This window comes from Hyperolius riggenbachi, chromosome 8 (genome assembly GCF_040937935.1).
Source record: "Hyperolius riggenbachi isolate aHypRig1 chromosome 8, aHypRig1.pri, whole genome shotgun sequence".
NCBI classification, from domain to species: domain Eukaryota; kingdom Metazoa; phylum Chordata; class Amphibia; order Anura; family Hyperoliidae; genus Hyperolius; species Hyperolius riggenbachi.
The window spans coordinates 296,166,346-296,186,425 of record NC_090653.1 but is presented as its reverse complement, the minus strand read 5'-3'; the positions used below and the strand labels follow the sequence as shown (position 1 = coordinate 296,186,425).

General features: G+C 45.6%; 1 protein-coding gene across 1 annotated transcript; it reads right to left on the bottom strand.

Annotated features, from left to right (window-relative positions):
• Positions 1–12,076: 12,076 nt before the first annotated feature.
• LOC137527511 (uncharacterized) lies at positions 12,077–19,168 on the bottom strand. The gene is made up of 2 exons (XM_068248029.1): positions 19,144–19,168; positions 12,077–17,154 (listed from the first exon to the last, which is right to left on the bottom strand). The coding sequence occupies exons 1-2, from the start codon at positions 19,166–19,168 to the stop codon at positions 12,077–12,079; spliced, it is 5,103 nt and encodes a 1,700-aa protein (XP_068104130.1).
• Between the last annotated feature and the right edge of the window lie 912 nt (positions 19,169–20,080).

The following is a 20,080-nucleotide window of genomic DNA, read 5'->3' as shown; positions in this document are numbered from 1 at the left end:
TCAGATGTTATGTGTGCACTGTGTGTATGGTGATCTGACAATCGGTACATTTCTCAGATGTTATGTGTGCACTGTGTGTATGGTGATCTGACAATCGGTACATTTCTCAGATGTTATGTGTGCACTGTGTGTATGGTGATCTGACAATCGGTACATTTCTCAGATGTTATGTGTGCACTGTGTATGGTGATCTGACAATCGGTACATTTCTCAGATGTTATGTGTGCACTGTGTGTATGGTGATCTGACAATCGGTACATTTCTCAGATGTTATGTGTGCACTGTGTGTATGGTGATCTGACAATCGGTACATTTCTCAGATGTTATGTGTGCATTGTGTGTATGGTGATCTGACAATCGGTACATTTCTCAGATGTTATGTGTGCACTGTGTGTATGGTGATCTGACAATCGGTACATTTCTCAGATGTTATGTGTGCATTGTGTATGGTGATCTGACAATCGGTACATTTCTCAGATGTTATGTGTGCATTGTGTGTATGGTGATCTGACAATCGGTACATTTCTCAGATGTTATGTGTGCACTGTGTGTATGGTGATCTGACAATCGGTACATTTCTCAGATGTTATGTGTGCACTGTGTATGGTGATCTGACAATCAGTACATTTCTCAGATGTTATGTGTGCACTGTGTGTATGGTGATCTGACAATCGGTACATTTCTCAGATGTTATGTGTGCACTGTGTGTATGGTGATCTGGCAATCGGTACATTTCTCAGATGTTATGTGTGCACTGTGTGTATGGTGATCTGGCAATCGGTACATTTCTCAGATGTTATGTGTGCACTGTGTGTGTGTATGGTGATCTGACAATCGGTACATTTCTCAGATGTTATGTGTGCACTGTGTATGGTGATCTGACAATCGGTACATTTCTCAGATGTTATGTGTGCACTGTGTGTATGGTGATCTGACAATCGGTACATTTCTCAGATGTTATGTGTGCACTGTGTGTATGGTGATCTGACAATCGGTACATTTCTCAGATGTTATGTGTGCACTGTGTATGGTGATCTGACAATCGGTACATTTCTCAGATGTTATGTGTGCATTGTGTATGGTGATCTGACAATCGGTACATTTCTCAGATGTTATGTGTGCACTGTGTGTATGGTGATCTGACAATCGGTACATTTCTCAGATGTTATGTGTGCACTGTGTGTATGGTGATCTGACAATCGGTACATTTCTCAGATGTTATGTGTGCACTGTGTGTATGGTGATCTGACAATCGGTACATTTCTCAGATGTTATGTGTGCATTGTGTGTATGGTGATCTGACAATCGGTACATTTCTCAGATGTTATGTGTGCACTGTGTGTATGGTGATCTGGCAATCGGTACATTTCTCAGATGTTATGTGTGCATTGTGTGTACGGTGATCTGGCAATTGGTACATTTCTCAGATGTTATGTGTGCATTGTGTGTATGGTGATCTGACAATCGGTACATTTCTCAGATGTTATGTGTGCACTGTGTGTATGGTGATCTGACAATCGGTACATTTCTCAGATGTTATGTGTGCACTGTGTGTATGGTGATCTGACAATCGGTACATTTCTCAGATGTTATGTGTGCACTGTGTGTATGGTGATCTGACAATCGGTACATTTCTCAGATGTTATGTGTGCACTGTGTATGGTGATCTGACAATCGGTACATTTCTCAGATGTTATGTGTGCACTGTGTGTATGGTGATCTGACAATCGGTACATTTCTCAGATGTTATGTGTGCACTGTGTGTATGGTGATCTGACAATCGGTACATTTCTCAGATGTTATGTGTGCACTGTGTGTATGGTGATCTGACAATCGGTACATTTCTCAGATGTTATGTGTGCACTGTGTGTATGGTGATCTGACAATCGGTACATTTCTCAGATGTTATGTGTGCATTGTGTGTATGGTGATCTGACAATCGGTACATTTCTCAGATGTTATGTGTGCACTGTGTGTATGGTGATCTGACAATCGGTACATTTCTCAGATGTTATGTGTGCATTGTGTGTATGGTGATCTGGCAATCGGTACATTTCTCAGATGTTATGTGTGCACTGTGTGTATGGTGATCTGACAATCGGTACATTTCTCAGATGTTATGTGTGCACTGTGTATGGTGATCTGACAATCGGTACATTTCTCAGATGTTATGTGTGCACTGTGTATGGTGATCTGACAATCGGTACATTTCTCAGATGTTATGTGTGCACTGTGTATGGTGATCTGACAATCGGTACATTTCTCAGATGTTATGTGTGCATTGTGTGTATGGTGATCTGGCAATCGGTACATTTCTCAGATGTTATGTGTGCATTGTGTGTATGGTGATCTGGCAATCGGTACATTTCTCAGATGTTATGTGTGCACTGTGTGTATGGTGATCTGACAATCGGTACATTTCTCAGATGTTATGTGTGCATTGTGTGTATGGTGATCTGGCAATCGGTACATTTCTCAGATGTTATGTGTGCACTGTGTATGGTGATCTGACAATCGGTACATTTCTCAGATGTTATGTGTGCACTGTGTATGGTGATCTGACAATCGGTACATTTCTCAGATGTTATGTGTGCACTGTGTATGGTGATCTGACAATCGGTACATTTCTCAGATGTTATGTGTGCACTGTGTATGGTGATCTGACAATCGGTACATTTCTCAGATGTTATGTGTGCACTGTGTATGGTGATCTGACAATCGGTACATTTCTCAGATGTTATGTGTGCACTGTGTGTATGGTGATCTGACAATCGGTACATTTCTCAGATGTTATGTGTGGACTGTGTGTATGGTGATCTGACAATCGGTACATTTCTCAGATGTTATGTGTGCATTGTGTGTATGGTGATCTGACAATCGGTACATTTCTCAGATGTTATGTGTGCACTGTGTGTATGGTGATCTGACAATCGGTACATTTCTCAGATGTTATGTGTGCATTGTGTGTATGGTGATCTGGCAATCGGTACATTTCTCAGATGTTATGTGTGCACTGTGTGTATGGTGATGTGACAATCGGTACATTTCTCAGATGTTATGTGTGCACTGTGTGTATGGTGATCTGATAATCGGTACATTTCTCAGATGTTATGTGTGCATTGTGTGTATGGTGATCTGGCAATCGGTACATTTCTCAGATGTTATGTGTGCATTGTGTGTACAGTGATCTGGCAATCGGTACATTTCTCAGATGTTATGTGTGCACTGTGTATGGTGATCTGACAATCGGTACATTTCTCAGATGTTATGTGTGCACTGTGTGTATGGTGATCTGGCAATCGGTACATTTCTCAGATGTTATGTGTGCATTGTGTGTATGGTGATCTGGCAATCGGTACATTTCTCAGATGTTATGTGTGCACTGTGTGTATGGTGATCTGACAATCGGTACATTTCTCAGATGTTATGTGTGCACTGTGTATGGTGATCTGACAATCGGTACATTTCTCAGATGTTATGTGTGCACTGTGTATGGTGATCTGACAATCGGTACATTTCTCAGATGTTATGTGTGCACTGTGTATGGTGATCTGACAATCGGTACATTTCTCAGATGTTATGTGTGCATTGTGTGTATGGTGATCTGACAATCGGTACATTTCTCAGATGTTATGTGTGCACTGTGTATGGTGATCTGACAATCGGTACATTTCTCAGATGTTATGTGTGCACTGTGTGTATGGTGATCTGACAATCGGTACATTTCTCAGATGTTATGTGTGCACTGTGTGTATGGTGATCTGACAATCGGTACATTTCTCAGATGTTATGTGTGCATTGTGTGTATGGTGATCTGACAATCGGTACATTTCTCAGATGTTATGTGTGCACTGTGTGTATGGTGATCTGACAATCGGTACATTTCTCAGATGTTATGTGTGCATTGTGTGTATGGTGATCTGGCAATCGGTACATTTCTCAGATGTTATGTGTGCACTGTGTGTATGGTGATCTGACAATCGGTACATTTCTCAGATGTTATGTGTGCATTGTGTGTATGGTGATCTGACAATCGGTACATTTCTCAGATGTTATGTGTGCACTGTGTGTATGGTGATCTGACAATCGGTACATTTCTCAGATGTTATGTGTGCACTGTGTGTATGGTGATCTGACAATCGGTACATTTCTCAGATGTTATGTGTGCACTGTGTGTATGGTGATCTGACAATCGGTACATTTCTCAGATGTTATGTGTGCATTGTGTGTATGGTGATCTGACAATCGGTACATTTCTCAGATGTTATGTGTGCACTGTGTGTATGGTGATCTGACAATCGGTACATTTCTCAGATGTTATGTGTGCACTGTGTGTATGGTGATCTGACAATCGGTACATTTCTCAGATGTTATGTGTGCATTGTGTGTATGGTGATCTGACAATCGGTACATTTCTCAGATGTTATGTGTGCACTGTGTGTATGGTGATCTGGCAATCGGTACATTTCTCAGATGTTATGTGTGCATTGTGTGTACAGTGATCTGGCAATCGGTACATTTCTCAGATGTTATGTGTGCACTGTGTATGGTGATCTGACAATCGGTACATTTCTCAGATGTTATGTGTGCATTGTGTATGGTGATCTGACAATCGGTACATTTCTCAGATGTTATGTGTGCACTGTGTATGGTCATCTGACAATCGGTACATTTCTCAGATGTTATGTGTGCATTGTGTGTATGGTGATCTGACAATCGGTACATTTCTCAGATGTTATGTGTGCATTGTGTGTACGGTGATCTGACAATCGGTACATTTCTCAGATGTTATGTGTGCATTGTGTGTATGGTGATCTGGCAATCGGTACATTTCTCAGATGTTATGTGTGCATTGTGTGTATGGTGATCTGACAATCGGTACATTTCTCAGATGTTATGTGTGCACTGTGTGTATGGTGATCTGACAATCGGTACATTTCTCAGATGTTATGTGTGCACTGTGTGTATGGTGATCTGACAATCGGTACATTTCTCAGATGTTATGTGTGCACTGTGTGTATGGTGATCTGACAATCGGTACATTTCTCAGATGTTATGTGTGCACTGTGTGTATGGTGATCTGACAATCGGTACATTTCTCAGATGTTATGTGTGCACTGTGTGTATGGTGATCTGGCAATCGGTACATTTCTCAGATGTTATGTGTGCATTGTGTATGGTGATCTGACAATCGGTACATTTCTCAGATGTTATGTGTGCACTGTGTATGGTGATCTGACAATCGGTACATTTCTCAGATGTTATGTGTGCACTGTGTGTATGGTGATCTGGCAATCGGTACATTTCTCAGATGTTATGTGTGCATTGTGTGTATGGTGATCTGACAATCGGTACATTTCTCAGATGTTATGTGTGCATTGTGTATGGTGATCTGACAATCGGTACATTTCTCAGATGTTGTGTGTGCATTGTGTGTATGGTGATCTGACAATCGGTACATTTCTCAGATGTTATGTGTGCACTGTGTGTATGGTGATCTGACAATCGGTACATTTCTCAGATGTTATGTGTGCATTGTGTGTATGGTGATCTGACAATCGGTACATTTCTCAGATGTTATGTGTGCACTGTGTATGGTGATCTGACAATCGGTACATTTCTCAGATGTTATGTGTGCACTGTGTATGGTGATCTGGCAATCGGTACATTTCTCAGATGTTATGTGTGCATTGTGTGTATGGTGATCTGACAATCGGTACATTTCTCAGATGTTATGTGTGCATTGTGTGTATGGTGATCTGACAATCGGTACATTTCTCAGATGTTATGTGTGCACAGTGATCTGGCAATCGGTACATTTCTCAGATGTTATGTGTGCATTGTGTGTATGGTGATCTGACAATCGGTACATTTCTCAGATGTTATGTGTGCACTGTGTGTATGGTGATCTGACAATCGGTACATTTCTCAGATGTTATGTGTGCACTGTGTGTATGGTGATCTGACAATCGGTACATTTCTCAGATGTTATGTGTGCACTGTGTATGGTGATCTGACAATCGGTACATTTCTCAGATGTTATGTGTGCACTGTGTGTATGGTGATCTGGCAATCGGTACATTTCTCAGATGTTATGTGTGCACTGTGTGTATGGTGATCTGACAATCGGTACATTTCTCAGATGTTATGTGTGCATTGTGTGTATGGTGATGTGACAATCGGTACATTTCTCAGATGTTATGTGTGCACTGTGTGTATGGTGATCTGACAATCGGTACATTTCTCAGATGTTATGTGTGCACTGTGTGTATGGTGATCTGACAATCGGTACATTTCTCAGATGTTATGTGTGCATTGTGTATGGTGATCTGACAATCGGTACATTTCTCAGATGTTATGTGTGCACTGTGTGTATGGTGATGTGACAATCGGTACATTTCTCAGATGTTATGTGTGCATTGTGTGTATGGTGATCTGACAATCGGTACATTTCTCAGATGTTATGTGTGCACTGTGTGTATGGTGATCTGACAATCGGTACATTTCTCAGATGTTATGTGTGCACTGTGTGTATGGTGATCTGACAATCGGTACATTTCTCAGATGTTATGTGTGCATTGTGTATGGTGATCTGACAATCGGTACATTTCTCAGATGTTATGTGTGCACTGTGTGTATGGTGATCTGACAATCGGTACATTTCTCAGATGTTATGTGTGCACTGTGTGTATGGTGATCTGACAATCGGTACATTTCTCAGATGTTATGTGTGCACTGTGTATGGTGATCTGACAATCGGTACATTTCTCAGATGTTATGTGTGCACTGTGTGTATGGTGATCTGACAATCGGTACATTTCTCAGATGTTATGTGTGCACTGTGTGTATGGTGATCTGACAATCGGTACATTTCTCAGATGTTATGTGTGCATTGTGTGTACAGTGATCTGACAATCGGTACATTTCTCAGATGTTATGTGTGCACTGTGTGTATGGTGATCTGGCAATCGGTACATTTCTCAGATGTTATGTGTGCATTGTGTGTACAGTGATCTGGCAATCGGTACATTTCTCAGATGTTATGTGTGCACTGTGTGTATGGTGATCTGGCAATCGGTACATTTCTCAGATGTTATGTGTGCATTGTGTGTACAGTGATCTGGCAATCGGTACATTTCTCAGATGTTATGTGTGCACTGTGTGTATGGTGATCTGACAATCGGTACATTTCTCAGATATTATGTGTGCACTGTGTGTATGGTGATCTGACAATCGGTACATTTCTCAGATGTTATGTGTGCATTGTGTGTATGGTGATCTGACAATCGGTACATTTCTCAGATGTTATGTGTGCATTGTGTGTACAGTGATCTGACAATCGGTACATTTCTCAGATGTTATGTGTGCACATTGTGTGTATGGTGATCTGACAATCGGTACATTTCTCAGATGTTATGTGTGCATTGTGTGTATGGTGATCTGACAATCGGTACATTCTCGGTACATTTCTCATACAGACGGCCTCCAGGTCAGGTACACAGGAAGGTGAGCAAGTCCCAGAACTGCCGGAGTCACCCCACAGGGGGCGCTATTCCTAGTGACCCTGAACAGATAACCGGCGGGTCATTCCTGCAGTCTGATTCTTGCGGAATCGATGTATTGCGGATGAACGCTGTACGCGGAATATGCGTTTCTGACAACCGCACCACATTTCTACATTCTCTCATTGGTCTAATACTTCAGAGTCCTCTGATTGGCCTAAACACTCAATGGTTATCAATTTCCGCAGTACAATACTGGTTCTCTAGTCTAATGCTTCCCAGTCTCGGGATTGGCCTAAAATTTCCAAGTCTCGGTAATGCAGTAATGCCGATTTCTGATTGGAAACTCGTAAATCTGAATTCCATGGATTTCAGAAGCTCATCCCTATCAGCCGATCCCAGATACTGTGTGCAATCTCCTGAGGTGTCAGAAAAAGCTTCTCCTCAACTTGTCCCCAGACTGCACCTTGCCATTATCTCTCCTCATTTCCCAGATCAGTGCCCTCCCACATCAGACAAGCCTGGTCATTGGATGGCTGCTCAGGTGATGTCACAGAAATAACTGACACGGATAACTGGTGGGAGAGAATGGTAATCTCACTATTAATGAATTATGAATTGTATTAGTAATACTGTACAAAGAAACCGTTTGTTAAGCCAAATTGCAGAACATCCGCAATTTTAAGCTATTTTGTAATATTGCTTCATGTTTGTAACATTACTAGCTAAAATGTAATTTCTTTTCTACTATGGCAACAGTACAGTGTTTGGAGTATAAATCCCTTCCCATAATACCCTCAAACTACCATCTTCCTGCTACTATGGCAACAGTAGAGTGTTTAGAGTAGAAATCCCTTCCCGTAATATCCCCAAACTCCCATCTTCCTGCTACTTTGGAGTACAAATCCCTTCCCATAGTGTATACTCTACTGTTGCCAAAGTAGCAGGAAGATGGGAGTTTGAGGATATGATGGGAAGGGATTTGTACTCCAAACACTGTATTGTTGCCATAGTAGCAGGCAGATGGGAATTTGATCATACTCTGGAGTACAAATCCCCTCCCATAGAATACAAACACTCTGCTGTTGCCATAGTAGCAGGAAGATTAGAATTTGGGAATGTTGTGTACACTATGGGAAGGGATTTGTACTCCAAACAAAGTATCCCCAAAAATTCACATCTTCCTGATACTATGGCAACAGTACAGTGTTTGGAGTACAAATCCCCTCCCCTAGCATTCAGAGTATCCCTAAATTCCCATCTTCCTTCACAGCAGAAAATACCACCACTGACTCCAGGCTTATGCTGGCCATACATACAATCAGCAGAAACTCGTTGTGCAGCGACTTTCAAAAGGAACGATTCAGGTCAATCGAATGAATATTTTCAGTGTAATAAAATGGTCGCATTTATCTGGAAGCCGTGGATATTTGATGCCCGCGAGTTACCGTTCCTTGTCATACAATCGTTCTCTGAGAATCTATTACTGAGAATATTTCTATGTAGAGCAGACACTGACATATGGCACAGATGGAATAAATGGTGTCATATCGGCCACTCACCGGGGCAGACAGGCTGAATGAGCTCTGCGGTCACAGATTACAGCTGGGAGTGGCCATCTTCCAGGCTGAATGAGCTCTGCGGTCACAGATTACAGCTGGGAGTGGCCATCTTCCAGGCTGAATGAGCTCTGCGGTCACAGATTAGTGCTGGGAGTGGCCATCTTCCAGGCTGAATGAGCTCTGCGGTCACAGATTACTGCTGCCCGTGACTATGGCTTGCATGGGAGCAGCCATCTTCCTGGTGTTGTCAGCACTATGCTCACAAGTGGGAGAATTCACATGTTCCAGCTTGCCAGGCAGTCCATTCAGCCTGATATCTGACAGAGCTGGATGGCTTCAAGGAAACAGGAGGGGGTCATTACAACTAAAGTGAGAAGAATATGGGGGCTTCCATATATATTTCCTTTTAAACAATACCAGTTGCCTGGCAGCCCTGCTGGTCTATGTGCCTGCAGTAGTGTCTGAATCACACCAGAAACCAGCATGCAGCTAATCTTGTCAGATCTGACAATGTCAGAAACACCTGATCAGCTGCATGCTTGTTCAGGGGCTGTGGCTTAAAGTATTAGAGGCAGAGGATCAGCAGGGCTGCCAGGCAACTGGTATTGCTTAAGAGTAAATAAATATGGCAGCCTCCGTATACCTCTCACGTCAGTTGTTGTCCTTTAAGTAATAGTCAGTAAGGACATTGAGCTTTGGTGACCTGGACCTCTGTGCATTCAGTCATTTATCCTTATTTCACCGGGGAGGGGGCGGGGCTCTGTAACCCAAGCAACAAAACCCAGAGTAATTTAGTGTAAGCATGCAGTGACCATAAAAGTCACAATCTCCTCCCCGGGAAAATGCTGCAGCAATTTACGTTCAGCTTTGGCCCAATTCAATCTGCAGATAAATTGAAACGCAGAAGCCAGACAGATCTGCAGGTCACTGAACTGTATTCCCAGCAGCAGCCGGTGACAGGAGGCTGCAGTCACGTCCCTCATGATTAGGTGGACACACAGCGCTATGCATGGAGTGGACGGACCGGTCGGTCAGGATTCTTTGGGAATGACGAGAGACACAATCAGGACGGTGTGCAGAGTGATCTCATGGAGGAACAATGCGATATAACACAGGTACAGCTGTGTACTCTGCAGCCCAGCACAGATGTCAGGCAGTAATTTGGGCGCTTTCAAGATATGGAGCTCAAATTAGGATAAAAACAGTGTACATTGGCTGCCAGCAATTGCTGGAATTCGATTGCACTGTCCATGGCGGCCTGATTGGAGAATAGTAATTAACGCCGTCGGGACTTTTGCAGGAGCAGCGTGAGATGTTTTTCGGCTTCATCCTGTGCCCAAATTTTCTGGTGCCATAATTACATGTAAACTTTTGAGCGGCCCAGCAACTAATTCATCGGGCTGGTGACATCCTCCACCATATTGCCATGGACCCACCGATGGTTTTGGCAATTCTTGAGTGGCCACCTCCTGTTGGCAGAAAGGGAGTGCAGTGGTTCAACAACTTTTATAGGAAATGTATTAAAAATGTTTCCTCCACTCTCTTACTCATCACAGATTTCACCAAGGTTCATTAACCCCTTTCTTGGACCCACAAACCCACTTTGGAAAAGTTTGTGTTAACTTCTGCTTATATTCTGAATCCGAAGACATAACAAAAACGTTTTTTCTTCAGGAATGTTTCAGAACTGGATGGTTCTGGATGGTTCTGATCCAGTTCTGAAACGTTCCTGAAGAAGAAACTTTGCGTTTTGAAAGCTTGCAAAGAAATCTTGTACAGTTAGTCATTAAAGGTCTCACCTAAACAACTTTTTTGTTATGTCTTCGGATTCTCTCCGGACCACACGCAAGAGACATCAGTCTTATGGCCCATACTCACGGGCTAGAATTGTCGCCGCAACCACGTGGCACGAGCGTGTTGTGGCGACAGGTCTCCCCTGAGTATGAGGCGCGAACCCCGAACCGTCGCTCGTCGCTGCTGTCGCTAGGCGATTGGCGGCGGTCAATCGCATGGCGACAGTTGCCGCTGCAACTTCGCCGCAACTGTCGCTAGTCTGCGTGTGTATGCGGACTAGCGACACCAACCAATAGACAATCCACGGCGCTTCCGGCGAGGGGGAGAAACGTCGGCGACAGCTTCCGTCGCTGCACTAATCCCTCTTCCCGTGTGTATGCGGAGGGACCTGGCGACGAGCTGTCGCCGACCTGTTGCGCACACGCTCCCGTGTGCTAGCGTCAGGCCACAAAAGTAGCCCGTGAGTATGGGCCATAAGAAGTGGATGCTTCTGAGGTTGCTATAGGGGCTATCCTCTCTCGGCAAGTCGTGTGTTATGCCCTCCTAAACCCAGTGGCTTTTTCTCTTGTAAAATGCCTTTTTGGAGAGAAATTACGATATGGGAAACTGAGAAGTTTTGGCTGTTAACGCACCTCTGGAGAAATGGCGGTATATACTGGAAGGAGCTGTTCATCCCATTCTAATTTACACGCATCATACACAGCCCGGAGACTCAGACCTACACAGGCCAGAGAAACCTTATTCTTTTGTGGATTTATTTTAACCGATCTTCCAGATGCCGTCTGTCGTATGTACAGTGAGGGAAGAAGTAATTGATCCCTGCTGATTCCGCGTGTTTGCTCTTGACCAAGAAATGGCCAATCTATAATTGTAATGGACAGTTTATTGCATCTGTCCTGCACTTCCTTGTACTATGCTGTCCATGGATTTCACTGTGGAGTTACAGAATCTGAAGGGGCCAACTCTATCCTGGTTGTAGTCGATGGCTTCTCCAAAATGGCTCATTTCATTGCTCTGCCTAACCCCCCTTCCACCAGCGAAACTGCCGAGACTGTCATTGGGGTAATTGTGAGAACTCGTGGAGTTCCTGAAGACATTGGTTCTGACTGTTGGGTCCAATTCACCTCCAAGATCTAGCAGGAGCTCTGCCATAAACTTCAAGTTTACAATTCTTTCTCTTAGGGTTATCATGGACAGTCTAATGGACAACAGAAGGAGCTAACCAGTCCTGGCTAATCCCCTGTAATCATTAAAGCGTTTGGTGTTTGATGTGGGACTTCCCGGCTCACTCTCGGTAAAGTGTTTGGTGTTTGATGTGGGACTTCCCGGCTCACTCTCGGTAAAGTGTTTGGTGTTTGATGTGGGACTTCCCGGCTCACTCTCGGTAAAGTGTTTGGTGTTTGAAGTGGGACTTGTCAGCTCGTCCTCGGTAAAGTGTTTGGTGTTTGATGTGTGACTTCCCGGCTCACCCTCGGTAAAGTGTGTGGTGTTTGATGTGGGACTCGCCGGCTCACCCTCGGTAAAGTGTTTGATGTTTGAAGTGGGACTTGCCGGCTCACCCTCGGTAATGTGTTTGGTGTTTGATGTGGGACTTGCCGGCTCACCCTCGGTAATGTGTTTGGTGTTTGATGTGGGACTTGCCGGCTCACTCTTGGTAAAGTGTGTGGTGTTTGATGTGAGACTTGCTGGCTCACTCTCGGTACAGTGTTTGGTGTTTGATGTGGGACCTGCCGGCTCACTCTCGGTAAAGTGTTTGGTGTTTGATGTGGGACCTGCCGGCTCACTCTCGGTAAAGTGTTTGGTGTTTGATGTGGGACCTGCCGGCTCACTCTCGGTAAAGTGTTTGGTGTTTGATGTGGGACTTGCCGGCTCACTCTCGGTAAAGTGTTTGGTGTTTGATGTGGGACTTCCCGGCTCACTCTCGGTAAAGTGTTTGGTGTTTGATGTGGGACTTGCCGGCTCACTCTTGGTAAAGTGTGTGGTGTTTGATGTGGGACTTCCCGGCTCACTCTCGGTAAAGTGTGTGGTGTTTGATGTGGGACTTGCCGGCTCACCCTCGGTAAAGTGTTTGGTGTTTGATGTGGGACTTGCCGGCTCACCCTCGGTAAAGTGTTTGGTGTTTGATGTGGGACTTGCCGGCTCACCCTCAGTAAAGTGTTTGGTGTTTGATGTGGGACCTGCCGACTCACTCTCGGTAAAGTGTTTGGTGTTTGATGTGGGACTTCCCGGCTCACTCTCGGTAAAGTGTTTGGTGTTTGATGTGGGACTTGCCGGCTCACTCTTGGTAAAGTGTGTGGTGTTTGATGTGGGACTTGCCGGCTCACTCTCGGTAAAGTGTTTGGTGTTTGATGTGGGACCTTCCGGCTCACTCTCGGTAAAGTGTGTGGTGTTTGATGTGGGACCTGCCGGCTCACTCTCGGTAAAGTGTTTGGTGTTTGATGTGGGACTTGCCGGCTCACTCTCGGTAAAGTGTGTGGTGTTTGATGTGGGACCTGCCGGCTCACTCTCAGTAAAGTGTGTGGTGGTTGATGTGGGACTTGCCGGCTCACTCTCGGTAAAGTGTTTGGTGTTTGATGTGGGACTTGCCGGCTCACTCTCGGTAAAGTGTGTGGTGTTTGATGTGGGACTTGCCGGCTCACTCTCGGTAAAGTGTGTGGTGTTTGATGTGTGACTTGCCGGCTCACTCTCGGTAAAGTGTTTGGTGTTTGATGTGAGACTTGCCGGCTCACTCTCGGTACAGTGTTTGGTGTTTGATGTGGGACCTGCCGGCTCACTCTCGGTAAAGTGTTTGGTGTTTGATGTGGGACTTGCCGGCTCACTCTCGGTAAAGTGTTTGGTGTTTGATGTGGGACTTGCCGGCTCACTCTCGGTAAAGTGTGTGGTGTTTGATGTGGGACTTCCCGGCTCACCCTCAGTAAAGTGTTTGGTGTTTGATGTGGGACTTGCCGGCTCACCCTCGGTAAAGTGTGTGGTGTTTGATGTGGGACTTGCCGGCTCACCCTCAGTGAAGTGTTTGGTGTTTGATGTGGGACCTGCCGGCTCACTCTCGGTAAAGTGTTTGGTGTTTGATGTGGGACCTGCCGGCTCACCCTCGGTAAAGTGCTTGGTGTTTGATGTGGGACCTGCCGGCTCACCCTCAGTAAAGTGTTTGGTGTTTGATGTGGGACCTGCCGGCTCACTCTCGGTAAAGTGTTTGGTGTTTGATGTGGGACTTGCCGGCTCACTCTCGGTAAAGTGTTTGGTGTTTGATGTGGGACCTTCCGGCTCACTCTCGGTAAAGTGTGTGGTGTTTGATGTGGGACCTGCCGGCTCACTCTCGGTAAAGTGTTTGGTGTTTGATGTGGGACTTGCCGGCTCACTCTCGGTAAAGTGTTTGGTGTTTGATGTGGGACTTGCCGGCTCACTCTCGGTAAAGTGTTTGGTGTTTGATGTGGGACTTGCCGGCTCACTCTCGGTAAAGTGTTTGGTGTTTGATGTGAGACTTGCCGGCTCACTCTCGGTACAGTGTTTGGTGTTTGATGTGGGACCTGCCGGCTCACTCTCGGTAAAGTGTTTGGTGTTTGATGTGGGACTTGCCGGCTCACCCTCAGTAAAGTGTTTGGTGTTTGATGTGGGACTTGCCGGCTCACTCTCGGTAAAGTGTTTGGTGTTTGATGTGGGACTTGCCGGCTCACTCTCGGTAAAGTGTGTGGTGTTTGATGTGGGACTTCCCGGCTCACCCTCAGTAAAGTGTTTGGTGTTTGATGTGGGACTTGCCGGCTCACCCTCGGTAAAGTGTGTGGTGTTTGATGTGGGACTTGCCGGCTCACCCTCAGTAAAGTGTTTGGTGTTTGATGTGGGACCTGCCGGCTCACTCTCGGTAAAGTGTTTGGTGTTTGATGTGGGACCTGCCGGCTCACCCTCGGTAAAGTGTTTGGTGTTTGATGTGGGATTTGCCGGCTCACCCTCGGTAAAGTGTGTGGTGGTTGATGTGGGACTTGCCGGCTCACTCTCGGTAAAGTGTTTGGTGTTTGATGTGGGACTTGCCGGCTCACTCTCGGTAAAGTGTGTGGTGTTTGATGTGGGACTTGCCGGCTCACTCTCGGTAAAGTGTGTGGTGTTTGATGTGGGACTTGCCGGCTCACTCTCGGTAAAGTGTTTGGTGTTTGATGTGTGACTTGCCGGCTCACTCTCGGTAAAGTGTTTGGTGTTTGATGTGAGACTTGCCGGCTCACTCTCGGTACAGTGTTTGGTGTTTGATGTGGGACCTGCTGGCTCACTCTCGGTAAAGTGTTTGGTGTTTGATGTGGGACTTGCCGGCTCACTCTCGGTAAAGTGTTTGGTGTTTGATGTGGGACCTGCCGGCTCACTCTCGGTAAAGTGTTTGGTGTTTGGTGTGGGACTTGCCGGCTCACCCTCGCTAAAGTGTGTGGTGTTTGATGTGGGACTTGCCGGCTCACTCTCGGTAAAGTGTTTGGTGTTTGATGTGAGACTTGCCGGCTCACTCTCGGTAAAGTGTTTGGTGTTTGATGTGGGACCTGCCGGCTCACCCTCCGTAAAGTGTTTGGTGTTTGATGTGGGACCTGCCGGCTCACCCTCCGTAAAGTGTTTGGTGTTTGATGTGGGACCTGCCGGCTCACTCTCGGTAAAGTGTTTGGTGTTTGATGTGGGACTTGCCGGCTCACTCTCGGTAAAGTGTTTGGTGTTTGATGTGGGACCTTCCGGCTCACTCTCGGTAAAGTGTGTGGTGTTTGATGTGGGACCTGCCGGCTCACTCTCGGTAAAGTGTTTGGTGTTTGATGTGGGACTTGCCGGCTCACTCTCGGTAAAGTGTGTGGTGTTTGATGTGGGACCTGCCGGCTCACTCTCGGTAAAGTGTTTGGTGTTTGATGTGAGACTTGCCGGCTCACTCTCGGTACAGTGTTTGGTGTTTGATGTGGGACCTGCCGGCTCACTCTCGGTAAAGTGTTTGGTGTTTGATGTGGGACTTGCCGGCTCACTCTCGGTAAAGTGTTTGGTGTTTGATGTGGGACTTGCCGGCTCACTCTCGGTAAAGTGTGTGGTGTTTGATGTGGGACTTCCCGGCTCACCCTCAGTAAAGTGTTTGGTGTTTGATGTGGGACTTGCCGGCTCACCCTCGGTAAAGTGTGTGGTGTTTGATGTGGGACTTGCCGGCTCACCCTCAGTAAAGTGTTTGGTGTTTGATGTGGGACTTGCCGGCTCACTCTCGGTAAAGTGTTTGGTGTTTGATGTGGGACCTGCCGGCTCACTCTCGGTAAAGTGTTTGGTGTTTGATGTGGGATTTGCCGGCTCACCCTCAGTAAAGTGTTTGGTGTTTGATGTGGGACCTGCCGGCTCACTCTCGGTAAAGTGTTTGGTGTTTGATGTGGGACTTGCCGGCTCACCCTCGGTAAAGTGTTTGGTGTTTGATGTGGGACCTGCCGGCTCACTCTCGGTAAAGTGTGTGGTGTTTGATGTGGGACTTGCCGGCTCACTCTCGGTAAAGTGTTTGGTGTTTGATGTGGGACCTGCCGGCTCACTCTCGGTAAAGTGTGTGGTGTTTGATGTGGGACTTGCCGGCTCACTCTCGGTAAAGTGTTTGGTGTTTGATGTGGGACTTGCCGGCTCACTCTCGGTAAAGTGTTTGGTGTTTGATGTGGGACTTGCCGGCTCACCCTCGGTAAAGTGTGTGGTGTTTGATGTGGGACTTCCCGGCTCACCCTCGGTAAAGTGTTTGGTGTTTGATGTGGGACTTCCCGGCTTACTCTCGGTAAAGCGTTTGGTGTTTGAAGTGGAACTTGTCAGCTCGTCCTCGGTAAAGTGTTTGGTGTTCGATGTGGGACCTGCCGGCTCACTCTCGGTAAAGTGTTTGGTGTTTGATGTGGGACCTGCCGGCTCACTCTCGGTAAAGTGTTTGGTGTTTGATGTGGGACTTCCCGGCTCACTCTCGGTAAAGCGTTTGGTGTTCGATGTGGGACCTGCCGGCTCACTCTCGGTAAAGCGTTTGGTGTTTGATGTGGGACCTGCCGGCTCACTCTCGGTAAAGTGTTTGGTGTTTGATGTGGGACTTCCCGGCTCACTCTCGGTAAAGCGTTTGGTGTTTGAAGTGGAACTTGTCAGCTCGTCCTCGGTAAAGTGTTTGGTGTTTGATGTGGGACTTGCCGGCTCACTCTCGGTACAGTGTTTGGTGTTTGATGTGGGACTTCCCGGCTCACTCTCGGTAAAGTGTTTGGTGCTTGTTTGACTAGCCGGCTCGGTAAAGTGTTTGATGTGTGATCTGGAGGCTGATGCGGTAAACGTGTAAGACAAGGACGCCTCTATACAAATGAGAAGCTTACATCAGACATCACAATAATCTGGGCCTAAAATAAACTTCACTTTCATTGGTTCACGCAGTCTCCTTTTTCCCTAAGCATGCCACAATATTTATCTGCGACTCTGAAGCCACCAGGAGGGCGGGGAGAGGACTGGGTGACAGTTCAGTTCCTGTTTATCCACAATAATATACCAGGCCACACCCGCCAGCGTCACACAGTATTAATGACACTTAACCCATGACTCACCGGAGCGCTGTGTGTCGGAGCCATGACCTCACTGACACGGGCGGCACAACACAGACAGCAGATCAATGCCTAGCGGGCCTGGCTTACTAACATCTGCAGCTAATATAGCCAGCAAACAGGGCAAAGCATTTCACTTTGATTTGGACAGAGTCAGGAGGGTTTAGGGCCTGTGCACATGGACATTCGCCACAACCCTCGCCACACCATAACCTCTGTTGCTAAAGGACAACTGAAGTGAGAGGGATATGGAGGCTGCCATATTTATTTCCTGTTAAACAATACCAGTGTCCTGGCTGTCCTGCTGATCTCTTTGGCTGCAGTAGTGTCTGAATCACACACCTCAAACAAGCATGCAGCTAATCCAGTCACCTGATTTTGTGCATGCTTGTTCAGGGGCTATGGCTAAACGTATTAGAGGCAGAAGATCAGCAAGATAGCCAGGCAATGTGCATTGTTTAAGGCCCCTTGCACACTGCGTTGCACTACATAACTTTTCCCAGCAGCAAGGGTCATGGAAGTCTGTGGAGTCTCGCACAGTTCACACCATGTGACGCATCGCGCCGGTAGTATTCAAATCACCGCAATGCTGACGCAAAGGCTGTAGCGCGTTACTGCATGATCTGTGCCTGCCGCATGGATAATGCAGACGATGGGCGATGCAGTCAGTGTAGACGGGAGCGCGGGGCGATGCACCTGCGCGGCCCGTCGGAAATCCCAGTGACATACTTCCTGCCCAGGGGGCGGCACTGTACACATGACCCTGCTGCTGCATCACGGCGCAGGGTCATATAAAGGCTGATTTCTGAGGTGTGATGCGGCCTTCAGGGACCACTATCGCGAAAAATTGTGTAGAAAAGTACATTTCTCCTGACGTAAAATGCACTAAAATGATTTTTTCCCATGTTCCTGTCACTAATAGTAGGTAGTAGAAATCTGATGTGACAGGTTTTGGACTAGTCCATCTCTTCATGGAGGTTCTCACTTAGTTCTTTATATTCAAAAGGACTTACTGGATGGCAGTGGCTCAGTCCAGCTTCCAGAATAGTGTGCAGCAAGCAGAGAAGCTTCCTGACTTCTTGGTATCGATCCTTTCCAGCGAGTGCTTTTGTACAGAATATAGGAAATACTGAGAATCCCCCATAAGGAGATGGGCTAGTCCAAACAAAACCTGTCAGATTTTTAGTACCTACTGTAAGTGACAGCAACATAGGAGAAAAGTCATTTGCCATGCATTTTACTCTGGGGGAAATACATAAATTATACATTTTTCATTCCTTTACAGAGGCACTCAAGTGAAAATAATGTAATAAAAAAGTGCTTAATTTTTACAATAATTATGTATAAATGATGTAGGCCCAGTGCACACTAAAACCTCTAGCAGATCCGCAAAACGCTAGAGGTTTTTGGAGCTGATTTCAGAGCGTTTCTAGGCATAGAGAGGTTTTCCAGACATGCCGAGCGGTTTTTGGAGCGTGTTTGTGTGGCAGATGTCATATATTGTTACAGTAAAGCTGCTACTGAACAGCTTCTGTAACACAAACGCCTGGAAAACCGCTCTGATCTGGCGTTTTTCAGAGCGGTTTTCCACTTTCCTATACTTTACATTGAGATTGAGGCAGAAACGCCTCAGAAATCTATAGAATGCTGCAGCCCCCCGAGTTTGCGTTTGTGGAAACAAGTGTGCCTCAGGCAGCAAAAAGTCTGATGCTGGATCCACACCATACAATTTTTTGGCAGATTTACCTGCCCGATCGATTATTTGCAGCATGTCCGATCTGTGCTTCGATCGATTTTTTGAGTGATTTTCTGATCGATTTCTATCTGTTTTTATGGAAATCAATCACAAAATCGCTCAAAACAATCGATCAATTCTCAAATCGGACATGCTGGAAATAATTGATCTGGCAGGTAAATCTGCCAAAAAATTGTATGGTGTGGATCCAGCATAAAGGTGGCCACACACGATACAATAAAATGATCCGATTTTATGGTAATTCGATAAAAACGATCGGATCTCCCGAAAAAATCGAAAGCTTTTTTTTTTTCATTCGACTGAAAAATCCGATCGGATTTCCCGGTTTCTTCAATTTTTATCGATCGGGAATGCCAGATATTTTTCTTCAATCTTTCTAAACATTGTATGGTGTGTGTTGGATTGTCAATTTATTAATATACACACCCTAGCAATTTTCTCAGAGTTTCCAATTATTTTTATCATAATTGGGGAAAAATTGAACATACGTGTGTGTGGTACATTGGTCATATTTTTGGAATGTTACAATCAGTCAGAATAATTGATCGCAATTCTTAAATTGAACAGATATTTTAAAAAATTGTATGGTGTGTGGATTGATGGTTACTGAACCTGGCAGGGGGTGCTGTTAAAGTCAGGAAGAGTCCTATGACAAGAACTTGCTAATTTTACCTCTAGTCTGTGAGTTAAAGAGAACCTGAACTGAACATAAAAAGTCAAAATCACCGTACACAGGTCATACTCATCTCCTGTGTAATCTACTCCTCAATCTCTTTCTCCTCTCCTGCGTCCTGTTTGTCCTCTATGATCAATGCAATTCTCCATCCTCCATTTTAAAAATGGCCATTACCCTATAACAGCTTCCTGGTCAGCACACTGTTACACTGTAATATCACCCACATGAGCGATATGGAAACGTGGAGATTA